Genomic DNA, 15876 nt, shown 5'->3' with positions numbered 1-15876 from the left:
AATTACATAAACAATTTAATGTTTGGAAAATACAAATTTCATTAAATCTATATTCAAGAAAAAATATACGAGCATTGAGGGTTTTTTAAATATATATATACTTACTTTTTATTGAATTTGTTAATGTTACAGAGCTCTTGCACTGCCAAAGCATGCCTGAGAATTCAGAGAAAGAAATGGCACAATGGACAGCCTATTCACCATTGTACAGTATATTAAAACTTGATTCATGTGCATTTTGATAATTTCCCAATTTTTAAGAAGCTCTCTAATAAGAGTTGGTGTTAAATCCCCTTCATATTTCTAGTACAGTGTGCCATTAAATAAGTTCCACATATCCATATCAGTTTATTCCTCAATAACATAACCTTCAACAACATTTTGCTGGGGGGGGGGGGGGCGGAATGCATACTTTCCAGAGAAAACATGTGGCTCAAGGTCCAAGAGATTTAAGATTTTTGGTTCCCAAATGAAGTCTTCAGTTTAACCAGGACCCCAACCTCTCCTTGGCTTGCTCAGCAACTCACCGAAACATATCTGAAGGCAGTCATCCTGCCTGCCACCTCAAATAACACCAGCACTATTGCCCAGAAAGAGTGGGCAGGTCCTGTCAGGAGATCCCATAAGCCCCCAGGCATCCGATTCCTGAATTAACACTTTTACAGGAGCGTTGTGCATATGTGTTCAGCAGAAAGAAATTGCTCAATTTTATTAAAAAGTTGTTTTTTATTTAAATTTAATTATATAATACCCACTTGTCTATTGACTTTAGATCAACAGAAATGCCTAATTTTTATTCTCTTTCTGATTCTCTTTAGAATTGGTGGTTGCAGGATTTTATTCAGAATGACTTTAGGGAGAGAAGTGATGTCTCCTCTTCAGGCAATGTCTGCCAGCACTGCCGCTGGCAGGAATGTGTTAAGATGGGATCTTTCACCAGAACAAATTAAAACAAGGACCGAGGAGCTCATTGTGCAGACCAAACAGGTGTACGATGCTATTGGAATGCTTGACCTTGAGGAAGTAACTTACGAGAACTGTTTGCAGGCACTGGCTGATGTAGAGGTGAAGTACATAGGTGAGTAGGATGCAAAAGCACATCAACATTTAATTTTGTGGGCACCATAAACCATTTTACGTTTTCTGTCTTAGCAATCCGTTTTCCAATTTTACAAGCTATTGATTTTTACATAATGATTAATTAATTGCTGGGAATTAAGTTACCTGAGAGTAAAATTTTTTATTGTGTTAGCAAAGGTGCTGTAAAATGTACACTCATTACAGTTGCTTTTTGGAGAACATTGACAGTATCTATGAAAACTTTTAAGAAGTTCAAACCCTGGCCTAATAATTCTACATCTATGCATTTAATTAAGGAAATAATCAGATACAGGAAAAAATAATCTATAAATTTATGTATTGTATAGACAGTTATTCTCATAAACAAAAGCTTGGAACAACTCCTAAGTGTCAACTAATAGAATGACTAAATAAATTGTGATACATTCACCCTCACACTGTGGAGCCATTAAAATCATGTATCACCCTGTCTAGTGCGTGTCAGTTGAGCATTGTCCTGTGCACAGAAAGGTCCCCTGTTTGATGCCTAGTCAGGGCACATACCCAGGTTGCAGGTTCCAACCCCAGTCAGGATGAGTACAGGAAGCAGCCAGTTGATGTTCCTCCCCCTCTCTTTCTCTCTCTAAAAATCAATAAAAATATTTTTAAACATAATAACAAAATAATGTTTAGAAGCAGTATTTAATGACCTAGAGAAAAGGACATAGAAGGAAAGCCAAAAGAACATTTTAATAATTTAATAACACAAATTTTAATAATGGTTAGTATCTTAGATGGTGGGCTGACCGTTGGCTTTTTTACTTTTCTCTTCATGCTTTTCTCTATTTTCCATTTTCCTTACACTTAAAATACATTATTTTTATTATGTGAGTATTAGACTCTCTGAGTTATAAGAAATGAAGATTCACAGGAGTTACCTCTATGGGTTGGATATATTTTGTAGGATAATTATGACTAAGCAACCTTGGCTGTGTATCCAGGCTTCATAAGAACATGGATAACGTAAACATTAGTATGTCTTTTGGAATTTGGAAGGTTGTCCAGAACCCTCCACAGCCCTAGTGCCCTGGTTATTGCTCTACCCTCTCCAGCCCCTCAACACCAAGCGTTCCCCACTCTATCCCACCACAATGGGCACTTGGCTACTCTCTCTGGCCTCTGCTCTTCTGCCTCAACTACCAACTGCATCACTCTCATCAATGGCCACTACATCTTGCTACAAGTCTGAGTTTAAACTCTGAATAAAAAGGATCTGATTGGTCTCATTAGTCCAAGTCAAAAGGGAAAAGGTTGGTCCCCATTCAGCAGAGCTTCCCCGGTAGGCAATTTCATATACATCTCCCAACCTATATATGGCTTGTCCCAGTTTCAAGATACGAACTTCTTTATTCACTTACGGCCAAGTTGGCGTGCCAGCCTGGTAACTTACGTACATACTTAACAAATATAAAAATCAGTGGGGGGGGGAATACAAAAACAAAAAACTTTTTTATTATCTTTCCCCCCAATAATACATCTTTTAAATATACTTTTAGGTTTGTGATGTATGTTCTTCCTCTCTCATAAATTTATCTTTGTGGATTAATCATCCAAAGAATAGCCTTTTAAAGACTAACTTTCTCTTATCTGTATGTTCTCATTGTTCATTCTGCCTCCAGCAAGAGCTGTTAAAACCCCTCCTGTTTAGTGTCAGTTACTAGACATCAGCATTGTTTATAGTTTGGCAGCTAGAGTATAAGTCTGGCTCCAGGTCTTTGTGGGCAAAGTAAGGAAAGAAATGGTTTCCAGTATTATTATTTAAGAATATGTTTCCAACTTTAAGTTCCTATATTTTATGATGCTCATTTGAGTTCTTGAGAAATTTTGCCCTTCTTAATAATCTTTTTGAGCTTATTTTAAAAGTAAACAGAAATGATAACTATTAGTTAATTATATCACTTAAATACTATAGGTATTAAAATTTAAATCTGTTTCATTCTTTATTTAAGAGACATAAAATTACAGACTAGATCAAATCCTTAAAAATAATCATCTAATTTGATTTTTTAAAACACATTATTAATTTATTCAGATACTTGTGGCAATTTTTCACACCTTTATTCGTAACAATGTTTTAAGAGGACTGATAAGAGTGAGGTGGCTTCTTTAATTGTACAGTTTCTTGGTATGTAAAGGAGAGCTCTACTGTTTACCATATATCACAGGTGTAAACTTTGCCCATTTACAATACCTTTAAAGTACTACATATAAAATAAAAATGTATTCATTGTCATAGCATAACCACAACCATGACTATAAACCTTACTCATTTGTTTTATAGTATGGATTATTTCATTGACATCAGATTTTTGCCCTATTAAAGGCACACACAAAAAATATATGCAAAACCCAGAACCAACTTTAATATGTGAAAGTTAGAATAGACTACATTAGCACCATCATTTAACAGGAATAGACCCAATATTCAGCTCTTTGCTGGATGTGTCTACTGAGTTTCCCAGGAATCCTCTGAAATTGTATGGAACTCATTGTATGAATGTTTGTATTGGGGGGGCGGGGTATGTAACTTTGATTAAATTATTTAAGAAATCTGTATGCTGGTTAAGAACTTCTATTCTAGCCCAGCTGGTGTGGCTCAGTGGTTGAGCAGCAACATATGAACCAGGAGGTCACAGTTCTATTCCCAGTCAGGGTACATGCCCAGGTTGTGGGCTCAATCCCCAATAGGGGGCACGCAGGAGGCAGCCGATTAATGATTCTCATTATTGATGATTCTGTCTCTCTCTCCCTCTTCCCTCCTCTCTGTAATCAATAAAAATATGTGTTTTAAAAAGAAAAAAAATAACTTGGTGTGCTTGTGTTTTAAACATCCTCTGCCTCTGCCCTCCCCATCTTGCACTCTCTGCTTCTCCAGCCTCTACTTTTGCCCACCATCCTCTGAGGCCCAGCCTTCTCCACGAGGCGCAGCACAGAGGCCAGCCCTCCGCATTGCTGCCTTTCAGTTACTATCCCATTCATTTAGCAACTAACCTGCTCTGTCCTGCTTTGTTCTTTGTCTTTTCATGTGCTGTTCCCCACCACCACTCCCCAGATCATAAAATACCTTAGTATAAGAACTATGTCTTTATTCTTCTATATTCCCACTTAGTAAATTACACCCAAAGAATACTTTAATAAGTGCTCAGTGCACACCCTATTGTTCCTTATAATGCCCCTGGGACAGCCAGGCTCTGCATTAAATGCTGTGTTTTTTTATAGCCTTAGGAACTTTTACAGGAAGTATAAAATGAAAACTTTTATCAGGATAATCATTCATCTAGACAGGAGGTATTTTTCTTAATACTCACTTGAGGAGTCCTTACAGTTTTCCCCTCTATTAACAGTGGAACGAACCATGCTAGACTTTCCCCAGCACGTCTCCTCTGACAAAGAAGTACGAGCAGCAAGCACAGAAGCGGACAAAAGACTTTCTCGCTTTGATGTCGAGATGAGCATGAGAGAAGATATATTTTTGAGAATTGTTCATTTACAGGTAAATGATGTTATGAATCCCTTTAAAAGAAAAAAAAATCTACACTAAAAAAGTAAAAACCTTTGACCAGCAGCAAAAAGTACTTGAAGGCTTCTAGATTTTGTTTCTAATTGTTATAACAATGGGCATAGCACAGTGTTATATAATGTTATGTTATACCACTTAGGTTTATGTTTAGTTGCTGATTACATTCACTTACGATTAAAGGCCAAATATAAAAGAGTGGACATCTAGCCCTAGTCAGTTTGGCTCAGTGGGTAGAGTGTCGGCCTGCTGACTGAAGGGTCCCAGGTTCAATTCCTGTCAAGGGCACATGCCTGGGTTGCGGGCTTGATCCCCAGTAGGGGATGTGCAGGAGGCAGCTAATCAATGATTCTCTCTCATCATTGATGTATCTGTCTCTCTCCCTCTCCCTTCCTCTGAAATCAATAAAAATATATTTTTCAAAAAGTATGACACATTAAAAGAGTGTACATCTACAAATCTAAGGCTTCTTAGCCATCATGAACTTGATGGTTCAATGTAAAAACCTCTTTGAATTTTCAGAATATTACAAGATTTATATTAGATCAGATCAACTAGAAGCAAATGGGACTGAGTTGTTTATCTGTAAATATCATATGCTTTTGGCCATCATATCGACAAATGTTGATGCTGCATGCCACAGTCATTCCTGTCTGTCATCCTCACGTTTTCCAGGACTCAGGGAAATTACTAGTATGTATAATAAATGTTGGAGGTGAGTCTGCCATGAGTGTTTTGGTCTTTTCATAACCAGTGCTGATTTGCTTTCTAGTATTTTTATCCTCTCTTTGCTTTGAATTTTTATTTTCATGACACCTCAGCAATTTGGAAAACAGCCAATGTTTTATATAATTTTAGGCATTTTTGTTTAATTTCACATGTTTCTTTTTGCAAAAATCTCAAAAATTTTGCTCCTTTTAGCAAGTTAACAGAGTTGAAATAAAACAGCAGTGTTATTCAAATAGTTTATTTGTAACTCACTACAGAGCATGTAGTCATGACTTTATTTAGACATGTAAGAGTATATGCTGTCTATTCCCTCATATTAGATGAGCATTTTTCAGCCTGTTATCTATAGTCTCTGTGGTTCCGAATTGTTCATATTTGGCACTATAAAAATAACATTAATTAAAAGAACTTTATGATTATTCTTTATTAAGTTGTTCCCCTTCTTCTTTTTGACTCTAGTTATTATTCTATATGATTCAAATCATGATCTTTATAGACTATTTTTATTTCATTCTCAATAATCAAATTTCCATTCTACCTATGTATTATATTTGTCTTTTTTTAAACTTTCCTCAGAATTTCTAATTTTCCTTAACTCTGTTTTCATCCTGACTTCTAAGTTCTCATTAGGGATTTTCAAAATCTCATTTCCCAGTCAGGCAAGGTGAGATACAGATTGTTTTATTAAGTAGCACCTCAGAGTACAACTCTACTTACCTGCTACCACAAAATGTAAAAAATGACAGAATTATTGCAGCAAAAGCCTTGCGACGATATAAAGTGCAGGCTCTAAAGCGAAGATCCACTTGGGCCTTTTTACGATCTAATTAGTTGGGGAAATACAAAGCTCAGGGATGGACAGTCCAGGTCTTCCATGGAGAGAGAGTGCAGCCAATGGCAGGGTCCTAATGCTGAGAGGTCTCTAAGGCTCTAGAGACCAAGTCCCTCATTGCCTCTCAACCAAACTGAGTCTCTTACTCCTCTCTCTGGAGTCCATTTCCTCCCAGGGACCACAAACTGACCAGCCTTCCAGATGTGCCATATGTATTTTGCCACCTGTTTTGAGTACATATCGGTGTGTTTATACCTTGCTATGGCTCATCCTTCAGGGCCCTTCGTTCCTTTGAGTGAGTGCTGTTCGTGTTGCTGCTGGCAGGTTGAAATGCACTGTCCAGCGTTCCTCTTGTTTGCTGTGCGGACGCGTTTCCCCCACATATTTGTTCATGTGCAGCTCGCTGGAGCCCCCTGATCTCTCTTGCTAAATGACAATAAGGCATTTTTAAAGTGCTAGAAGCCGCCAAACCAGATTGGCTCAGTGGATAGAGCGTCAGCCTGCGGACTGAAGGGTCCCAGGTTCGATTCCGGTCAAGGGCATGTACCTTGGTTGCGGGCACATCCCCGGTAGGGGGTGTGCAGGAGGCAGCTGATCGATGTTTCTCTCTCATCGAACTCTCTATCCCTCTCTCTTCCTCTCTGTAAAAAATCAATAAAAAATAAAAATAAAAAATAAAAAAAATAAAGTGCTAGAAGCCTTTATCCAGCTGTACGTTTTTGGTATGTTGGCCAAAGAGTCCCACTCACCACTGTGTGTTATTTGCCCTTTATTTTTATGCCTGCCTCTCAGGCGGAACCAGGTTAGCAAATGATAGAAAATTAAATCCAGATGATTTGTGATAAGGAATGTGTTTTGTGAGAAAGACCACTGGGTCATAGAGAATACTGAGAATGCGATTATGCGAATGCTTCTATGATCACACTCTCAAATGGTACAGGCAATCTTGATTCTGATGCAAGGCAGGGCAATTCTGGTTAGCTTTTTGTTTGTTTAATTTTTCTGTTTTAGATAAGCAGAGGCTCATGAAAGTATAAAAGAAATTAGGTCTTCAAAAGGGCCTGCCTCATAATCACCTTTGTGCTACATAGCTCAACAGAGATGATGAATAAATTTGCTCTGGCCTCTAGTTTATAATTTACTGACACTGCTGTAACAGAATGGTTGTCACAATCTTTAATTTCAGAAAACCTGTGATCTAGGGAAGATAAAGCCTGAAGCCAGACGATACTTGGAAAAGTCAGTTAAAATGGGGAAAAGAAATGGGCTCCATCTTCCAGAACAAGTCCAAAATGTGAGTTTATGTTTCCTTTTCTTTGTGGGAAAAAAAGAGAGTAAATAAAACAAAATGCAACAACAACAAAAACAGGAAATAAGGAAACACATGTTTTTAATGTGGGGAAATAATGCATAATAGAAATCCATTTACAATGTATTGGATAGTCAGTGGTTTTAAATCCCACAACTCCTATCCACCTCATGGTGACTGACAAACAGCTGGCAACTTAATTTTTCTTTAACCCTGTCCAAGTTTTATTTATTTCATGTGTGCTGAGCCTATTTGCTCTGCTCTGTCTTACATTCTTTAATACCTCGTTCCAGGCCTTAAGAGTTGACTTGTGTTTTTATTCCTTTGGTCTTACAGAGATAGGGCACTGGTAATAAAATCCTTATGATGGGGAATTTTAAAACCAGCACTTTGAAATGGAATACCTGAGATTACTATATGCCCCTTAAAGGTGGACAGATCAGCTGCTGAAAAATGCTTCTCAAACTTTTTCTTTTGTCTAATGCCTATCAAATCTTCCAGTTTCAGAAATAAACTCGCCTGTAGAATTAATTCATTCTTTGGGGGGAAAAATGATTTATTTCCAGGTTATTCTTCTAGGCAGTAGAACTAGAAACTAGTTTGAAAGGAATGTAGACCATGTGATGTCAGCATGGTAGATAGACCTGAGATACAGGCACCTTTCTCGCACCTGAATGCCCTTTGGACACCTTGAATCCTCTTCATCCTAGTTACAGGAAAAATGGGACTGATCTCACTTATCTGACTTGCTCTGGTCAATCATCAGTTCTGTTTGGGGCATGAACACTGTGTTAGTTAAAATGTGTTTGGTTGCAGCTAACAAACCCTGTTGGAACAATTTAAATAATAGAAGAGATTTGCTTGCTCGTATAGCTGGAAGGTCCAGAGGTAGTTGGGCTTCATGGGTTAGTCTGATCCAGATGCTCAGTGGTGTCATTGGCCACCTGATTTTTTCTATTCCTCTATTCTGTCTTCACAGTTAGTGCTATCCAAAGGTAGCTCCTTTTATTTCTAAAACTAGAGGCCCGGTGCATGAAAATTCATGCACTGGGGTGGTGGGGGGGGTGTCCCTCAGCCCGGCCTGCACCCTCTCGCAGTCCGGGAGCCCTCAGGGGATGTCCAACTGAAGACGCAGTCTGGCCTCCCTCTGCGGAAGGTGACCGGGTGGGCCAATCAGGGGACAGGTGCAGGTGGCGAGCAGCTGGCCCCGCCCCCCATTGCGCGACTGCCACCTGTGGCCTCCCTCTGTGGGAGGCCACCAGGCAGGCAATCAGGGCATGGCGTTGTCCCATCACCCCGCTGCTGGTCGCTGCCGCCCCCTGCCCCCCGCACCTTATCCGTCTCCTCCTTCTGTCCGTTGGCACGTGTCTTGGCTGGCCTGGCACCACCTGTTCTCCGGCCCTGTCCCCCACCGACCCGTCGTTCCACTGTTCGGTTGATTTGCATATTATGCTTTTATTATATAGGATTATGTAGGATGACTACAAATCTAAAGACCCCACTATCTAGGAGGACACAGAGACGCCTCCATCAAACCTCCCCTCATGTCTAATGGCCCAGACTGGATCATCTGCCTGATTCTGAATCCCCCATTAGTTGAGCGAATGCCAGGCCTGGGTTACCTGAACCAGTCACTAGTGCAGTGCAGATGGGATTATATAACCAGTGCAGCGATTACACCCCTGGAACTTCAGATGAAATCAGATCCCACTCCAACTCCATGACTGCTGTGACATATGGAGGAAGTGGAAGGAACCAGGGAGACAGCCAGAATGTCCAAAAATGACTGCATGTGTCAAATATAGTGTTGATCAGAATTGCCTGGAGGTTTTGTTAAAACTCTGAATGCAGGAACCCACCTCTGAGAGTTTGTGTTTCAGTAGATTTGGTGTGGGTCTCAAAAATGTGCATTTCTAACAAATTCCCAGGTGATGTTGATGCTTTTGGTCAGGGCCACGCATGGAGAACCAGTGTGGTTTACATAAACTTCATTATCTAGCATTTTCAGAAAATTGAAATTGTTAATGTCCTGTATTTGTATCTTTGTTTCAGGAAATCAAAGCAATGAAGAAAAGAATGAGTGAGCTGTGCATTGACTTCAACAAAAACCTCAATGAGGATGATACCTTCCTTGTATTTTCCAAGGCTGAACTTGGTAAAATTTTGTTATTTTTCTAGATGAAATCATGTAATTTAGGCAGATAATGTCACCTCACAGTTTGGCAGGTCAAAGTTAAAAGAATTCTTTTAAAAAAAATGATCCACTCTCTTCTATAGAACCCACCATCCCTTCTACAGAAAATACCACCAAGCCATTTTTAGATTATAGACTAATGAGAGTGTATGCTGTTTCTGGAGACAGTCCTGAGAAGATTTCATAATCTTTCTTGGTTAACAGCCTTCAGTGCCTTGAAAAATTTTTTGCCCCACAATGTCCCCTACATTGTAACTTAAACTAGACTCTTCTTATTCTGTTCTGGATCTTGCTTGGTTTAATTTTCCTGTTCTCCATCAAACCAGCACTGAAGCCTGTTCATATTTTAGGTTAGCATCTCCTGAGACACCTGTTCTCTAACCACCACCCTCATGAGATTTGAGAATTGTCATTATTTTACTTGAATTTTAATTAAACAATAATGAGTGGAAAACTTGATGTATGAGAGAATTTTTTGCAGGTGCTCTTCCTGATGATTTCATTGATAGTTTAGAAAAGACAGATGATGACAAGTACAAAATTACCTTAAAATATCCACACTATTTTCCTGTCATGAAGAAATGTTGTATCCCAGAAACCAGAAGGAAGATGGAAAGGGCTTTTAATACAAGGTGCAAAGAGGTACTTATAAATGTTTGTCTTTGTTTGTTTATTCGTTGTTATGGAGGACTTTAAGAAAAGGGTTTGCTTTGTTAACCAATGCTGAAGTCACCTCTGAGACTAATATTCCTATTTGTGTGAGCATTATGCTTTCTCATTCCACAGACCTAGAATTTTAGGTTTTTCCTTGCCTGTTGACAACCTCCCTTGTCTGGCCACAGGTTAAGCTATTCTAATCAAAATAGAATGGATTAAATAAACTAAAAGTTGTATTCTTCTCCCAAGTTGATAGTCCAGGGCTGGTGGGGCATCTCTCTCTCTCTCCCCTCAAAAGATGACTTACAAGGGCATTTCGGTTGTCATCTTCCCAATCTGTTGGGAAGAAGGAAAATAAAGTACAGTGAAAGTATCTTTAAGAAAAAGACCTAGAGCCCAGCCATTGTGACTCAGTGGTTGAGCGTTGACCTATGAACCAGGAGGTCACGGTTCAATTCCCAGTCAGAGCACCTGCATGGTTTGCAGGCTTAATCCCCAGTGTGGGGTGTGCAGGAGGCAGCCAATCAATAATTCTCTCTCATCATTGATGTTTCTATCTCTCACTCCCTCTCCCTTCCTCTCTGAAATAAATAAAAATCTATTAAAAAAAGAAAAGGACCTAAAAATTACATATATCAGTTATATGTACATTGCATTGATCCAAATTCCATTATATAGCTATATCTAGCTATTAGAGAGGCTGGGAAATATAGTCTTCAATTGGTAGCCATTTGCTTATCTGAGTAGATTCTATTACTAAAAGGAAGAATTAGAAATGTATTCTAAGAGTCTGCTAGCCAGTTGCACCACAGTCTACCCAAGTAACATGAGCACATTTCCCCCCATTCACCATGTGTCAGATCCCAACCAGTTACTGCCTTGAGCTCAAAGACTAGGCTCTCTCAGTGATAGACAGTCCTCCCAGTTGTAGCTTCTCATGATGTAGCAGCCAATGAAAAGGAAGACAACTTGTCTGGCCCACTCACCCAACACACACACCCAGTGATAGAATAGGAACAGAATAACCACAATAAAAACTCCCACTTGGAAAAGGAGAGAATGGGATACATAGCAGGCCTTCCAACATTCAGAAACAGTTTGGCAGGAATTATAAGGATTCTGAGTCTAGGAAGTTCCTGGGATAGCCCATTGGACTTATTTTGGGTCTCCTTTCAGGCAGGGATTCCTTTTTTTTTTTTTTTTTTTTAGTATATATGCCTTTATTCGGTGAAAACCTACGAGTTCTTCTCAATACCACAGGATCATAAAGACTTGCAGTTATCGGTGTTTTGTAACAAGATAATGTTCAAATAATTAAGTTACTTCACTCTGTTTATAAATAGTGATTGATATATTTAGTTAGGTATTTGGTGTTGAACATAAATACTTCTTATATAAATCATTGTTTTAATACATTTCTCTACTAATAAGGCTAGTTATTAGATGTATTTCTAACACTAAAGAATAAAGCTTTACCTTCAGATTTATTTTATTCATAGGACTCATATTAATGAAGAATGTTATATTCAACAAAAATAAATTGGCATATTGCAAATGGCATTCTGTAGAAGTAAAAAAGGGAGCTGCAACAAAAGAAACTAGATAACTGCATTACACATTCTTTATACAAACAGCCTACTCTCCATAGAATTAAATGCAGACCAAATGCTTTAAAAGTTGTTATGCCTAGATGGCAATTATAATCTTCGCACATGAATGAGAAAAGGAACAATAATAACACAGAACACAGTATTTTTAATGATTATAGCACACTTAAAACCCTCCGCCTTACACTGGATTCTGAGATCAGATCAGCAACTGAAATTTCACATCCACCTGGGCTTGTTTGGCTAAGTTCACTATTTCAGAGAGCTTTACAATCAGTTTAGCAGCTTCATCCAAGTCATCACAAGCAAGAATTTTAAGCCCACTGTCAGTTATCAGTGCCTTAGCATCATCTACTCGTGCACCTTGTAACTGTACCACAATAGGTATTTTAATTTCCAAATTCTTTACTGCCATGACTGTACCCTGTGCAGTAACATCACACCTCATGATTCCTCCAAAAATGTTGACCAGAATAGCCAGTACCTTTTTATCTGAAGTGATAAGCTTAAATGCTTCTGTTACTGCGTCACCACCACCAACTTCAAGAACGTTGGCTGGAGTCCCTCCATTGTGGCCATAGCCAAACCAGCACCGTTTACTAGACAGCCCATATTCCCATCTAGGCCAATATCTGCCTTAGCTGCATCTTTGTCCCTTTCATCTTCCTGAGTCCAGTCCTGGAGATCAAAGATTTTCTTCTGGCGATAAGCTGAATTAGAATCAAGATTGGTCTTCGCATCCATACACAGCACAGCTCCATCTGAATCCTGTACCATAGGATTTATTTCTATCATGGTTGCATCATATTTCAGAAAAAGGTTGTAAAGCTTAACCATGTTTTCTGCTGCAGAATCCACAACATGAGGTGGAAATCCCGTCTTCTGTGCAAGCCGGACAGCTTGTTCCTTTTTGATGCCTTCTACAATATCAGTAGTTTCTTTATGGCTTCAGGAGTCTCTGCAGCAACATCTTCAATGTTGACACCACTTTGAGAACTTCTATTAATACAGGACCTTGAAATGACCTTTCCATAGTTATTGCAAAGTAGTATTCTCTCCTGGGATATCTTCGCCCGCAAACCAACACTTGATTGCAAATTCTGCCCTTTTCTCCTGTTTGCTTGGTAAACAACTTTTCCCCAGTCATTTGTGAGGAAACAGCTTTTGCTTCTTCTGGACAGAAAACTATCTTCACTCCTCCTTTGAGACCACTTTCAAATGTTCCTTTTCCTCTGCCACCAGCTAAAACCTGTGCCTTTATCACAACATCTTTTGAACCTAATTTTTTGGCAATTGCATAAGCTTCATCTGGTGACTTAGCCACGTGTCCTTTGGGAACAGCGATTCCAGCTTCTTGCAATAATTCCATACTCATGTATTCATGTAGTGAGAGATTCCTTTGTTGTTGTTGCTGTACTTGGAGTCCATGGCTGTTAAACAATCCAGAACTTCCCAGAACCTGGACGGCGGCCCGCAGCACCGTCCAGGGCGGGTGGCTCCTAAGGGTGGTGGCGGCCAACAGCAGCTGGAGAATATGGAGGCCGCCACTTCTGAGTCCAACCCTGACCCCTCGGCGCCTGCCGGGATTCCTTTAACAATTATATCCATGGCCCCTGGTTTTACCTGCAGGGAATTTTTCCTTGTTCATTACCCTGCACGACCACATTCTGGGCGGCTACTAGCATAGGTTCCTGTCGATACCAGCTCGAAGCCCGAGAGTTGCTTTAGGAATCAAATAATCATTAGTGTTTGTAGGCCAAGTAATAAAATCCAATAAAAAACTTAGTAGGTTTTCTGTCTGTTTGCTTTTAATCAGATTCATGTTAAAAATAACTATAGCTGCCCAGGTTGGTTTTCTCAGTGGTTAGAGCTTCGGACCGAAGGGTCTCAGGTTCAATTCCCAGTCAAAGGCACGGTACCTCGGTTTCAGGTTCAATCCCTGGCCTGGTTGAGCAGGAAGCAACCGATCAATGTGTCTCTCATGTCTATGTTCGTTCTCTCTCTCTCTCTCTCTCTCTCTCTCTCTCTCTCTCTCTCTCTCTCTCTCTCTCTCTCTCTCTCCTCCCTTCTTCTCCTTCCCTTCCACTCTGTCTGAAAATCAATGGGGAAAAAAATATACTCGGGTGAAGATTTAAAATCATAACAATAATACTAGATCACCAACTTACACCATACACAAAAATAAACTCAAAATGGATACAGGACTTAAACATAAGACGGGAAACCATAAAAATACTAGAGGAATCCACAGGCAACAAAATCTCAGACATATGCCAAAAGAACTTTTTCACTGACACTGCCCCTAGGGCAATGGAAGCTAAAGAGAAAATTAACAAATGGGACTACATCAAAATAAAAAGCTTTTTTACAGCAAAAGAAACCATCAACAAAACAACAAGAAAGCCCACTGCATGGGAGAACATATTTGCAAATGCTAGCACTGATAAAGGTTTAATCTCCAACATCTACAGGCAGCTTATGCAACTTAATAAAAGGAAGATAAATGATCCAATAAAAAAATGGGCAACGGACCTAAACAGAATATTTTCAAAAGAAGACAGAAGGAAGGCCAAGAGACACATGAAAACATGCTCAAAGTCACTTATTATCCGAGAGATGCAAATCAAAACAACAATGAGGTACCATCTCACACCTGTCAGAATGGCTATCATCAACAAATCAACAAACGACAAGTGTTGGCGAGGATGCGGAGAAAAAGGAACCCTCGTGCACTGCTGGTGGGAATGCAGACTGGTGCAGCCACTGTGGAGAACAGTATGGAGTTTCCTCAAAAAAACTGAAAATGGAACTCCCATTTGACCCAGTAATCCCACTCCTGGGAATATATCCAAAGAAACTAGAAACACAAATCAGAAAAGATATATGCACCCCCATGTTCATAGCAGCACAATTTACAATAGCTAAGATTTGGAAACAGCCTAGGTGCCCGTCAGCAGATGACTGGATCAGAAAACTGTGGTACATCTACACAATGGAATACTATGCTGCCATAAAAAAGAAGGAATTCTCATCATTTGCAGCAACCTGGATGGAATTGGAGAATATTATACTAAGTGAAATAAGCCAGTCAATGAAAGAAAAATACCACATGATCTCACTCATTTATGGATAATAAAGAACATTATAAACTGATGAACAAAAAGATAGTTACAGAGACATTAAAGCAACAAATAGACTTTCAAATTACAGGGGGAAAGTTAGGGAGAGGGGGGGTAGATAAGAAATCAAACGAAGGACTTGTATGCATGCATATAAGCATAAACAATGGACACAAAACTCTGGGGGGTGAGGGCATGTGTGGGGGTGGGGTGGGGGGGTAATGGTAAGATATGTACACATATAATACCTCAATAAAAAAAAATAAATAAAATCATAACAATAATAAATAACTATATGACTTTGGGTCATAGTTCTTAAACCTAACAAACCTTTTCTAATATATGGGTTCCTGTATCATGTCCCTCCTGCTCTTCCTCAATTCAATGGTGCCCACTTCAGGGCTGAAACGGCAGACTTGAGCAGGGAGACAGCCTTCCCAACCAAGGCTCCACAGTTCAGTGACTCTGAGTGACTGTCTTTGCTCCTGACGCTAGGATGCAGGGAACTGGCTTTTCCAGCAACCCGAGGCCCTAGACTGTGGGCCACAGGCAGAACCTCTCTCAGCAAATCGCTTTTCCTTCCCTCCTTGCAAACTGGCCAATTCTCACTTAAGCACATCTTTCTCATGTAATTTCTATAAAAGCAACAAATACCAGCAAACACACAACAACATTATTAGTTTTCCCAAACAGTTCCCCTCAGCTAAGACTCAGTAGGTAATTGGCCTACCTTCCAAATTACAGCAAGCAACAGTTTTAACAAATGGGACCTCTGGTGTAATGAGGATTACCA

At 39.5% G+C, this 15876-nt stretch overlaps 1 protein-coding gene and 1 pseudogene across 3 annotated transcripts in view; one reads left to right on the top strand and one right to left on the bottom strand.

Moving 5' to 3' along the window:
• Window positions 1–15876, top strand: part of NLN (neurolysin) — an 83815-nt gene that overhangs the window by 33008 nt on the left and 34931 nt on the right. For both annotated transcript variants that reach the window (XM_079797080.1, XM_079797079.1), the window contains exons 3-7: window positions 819–1078; window positions 4464–4612; window positions 7384–7491; window positions 9559–9661; window positions 10182–10342. In XM_079797080.1, the coding sequence (XP_079653206.1) occupies window positions 847–1078; window positions 4464–4612; window positions 7384–7491; window positions 9559–9661; window positions 10182–10342 (753 nt within the window). In that variant the 5' untranslated portion in view covers window positions 819–846. The remainder of the gene's footprint in view (window positions 1–818; window positions 1079–4463; window positions 4613–7383; window positions 7492–9558; window positions 9662–10181; window positions 10343–15876) is intronic.
• Window positions 10713–13980, bottom strand: LOC307114561 (succinate--CoA ligase [ADP-forming] subunit beta, mitochondrial-like; annotated as a pseudogene). Its single transcript has one exon. The product of its transcript is annotated as a succinate--CoA ligase [ADP-forming] subunit beta, mitochondrial-like (transcript).

The sequence above is a fragment of the Cnephaeus nilssonii genome (genome assembly GCF_951640355.1).
Source record: "Cnephaeus nilssonii genome assembly, chromosome: 2".
Classification (NCBI taxonomy): Eukaryota; Metazoa; Chordata; class Mammalia; order Chiroptera; family Vespertilionidae; genus Cnephaeus; species Cnephaeus nilssonii.
This window is presented reverse-complemented; position numbering and strand designations above follow the sequence as displayed.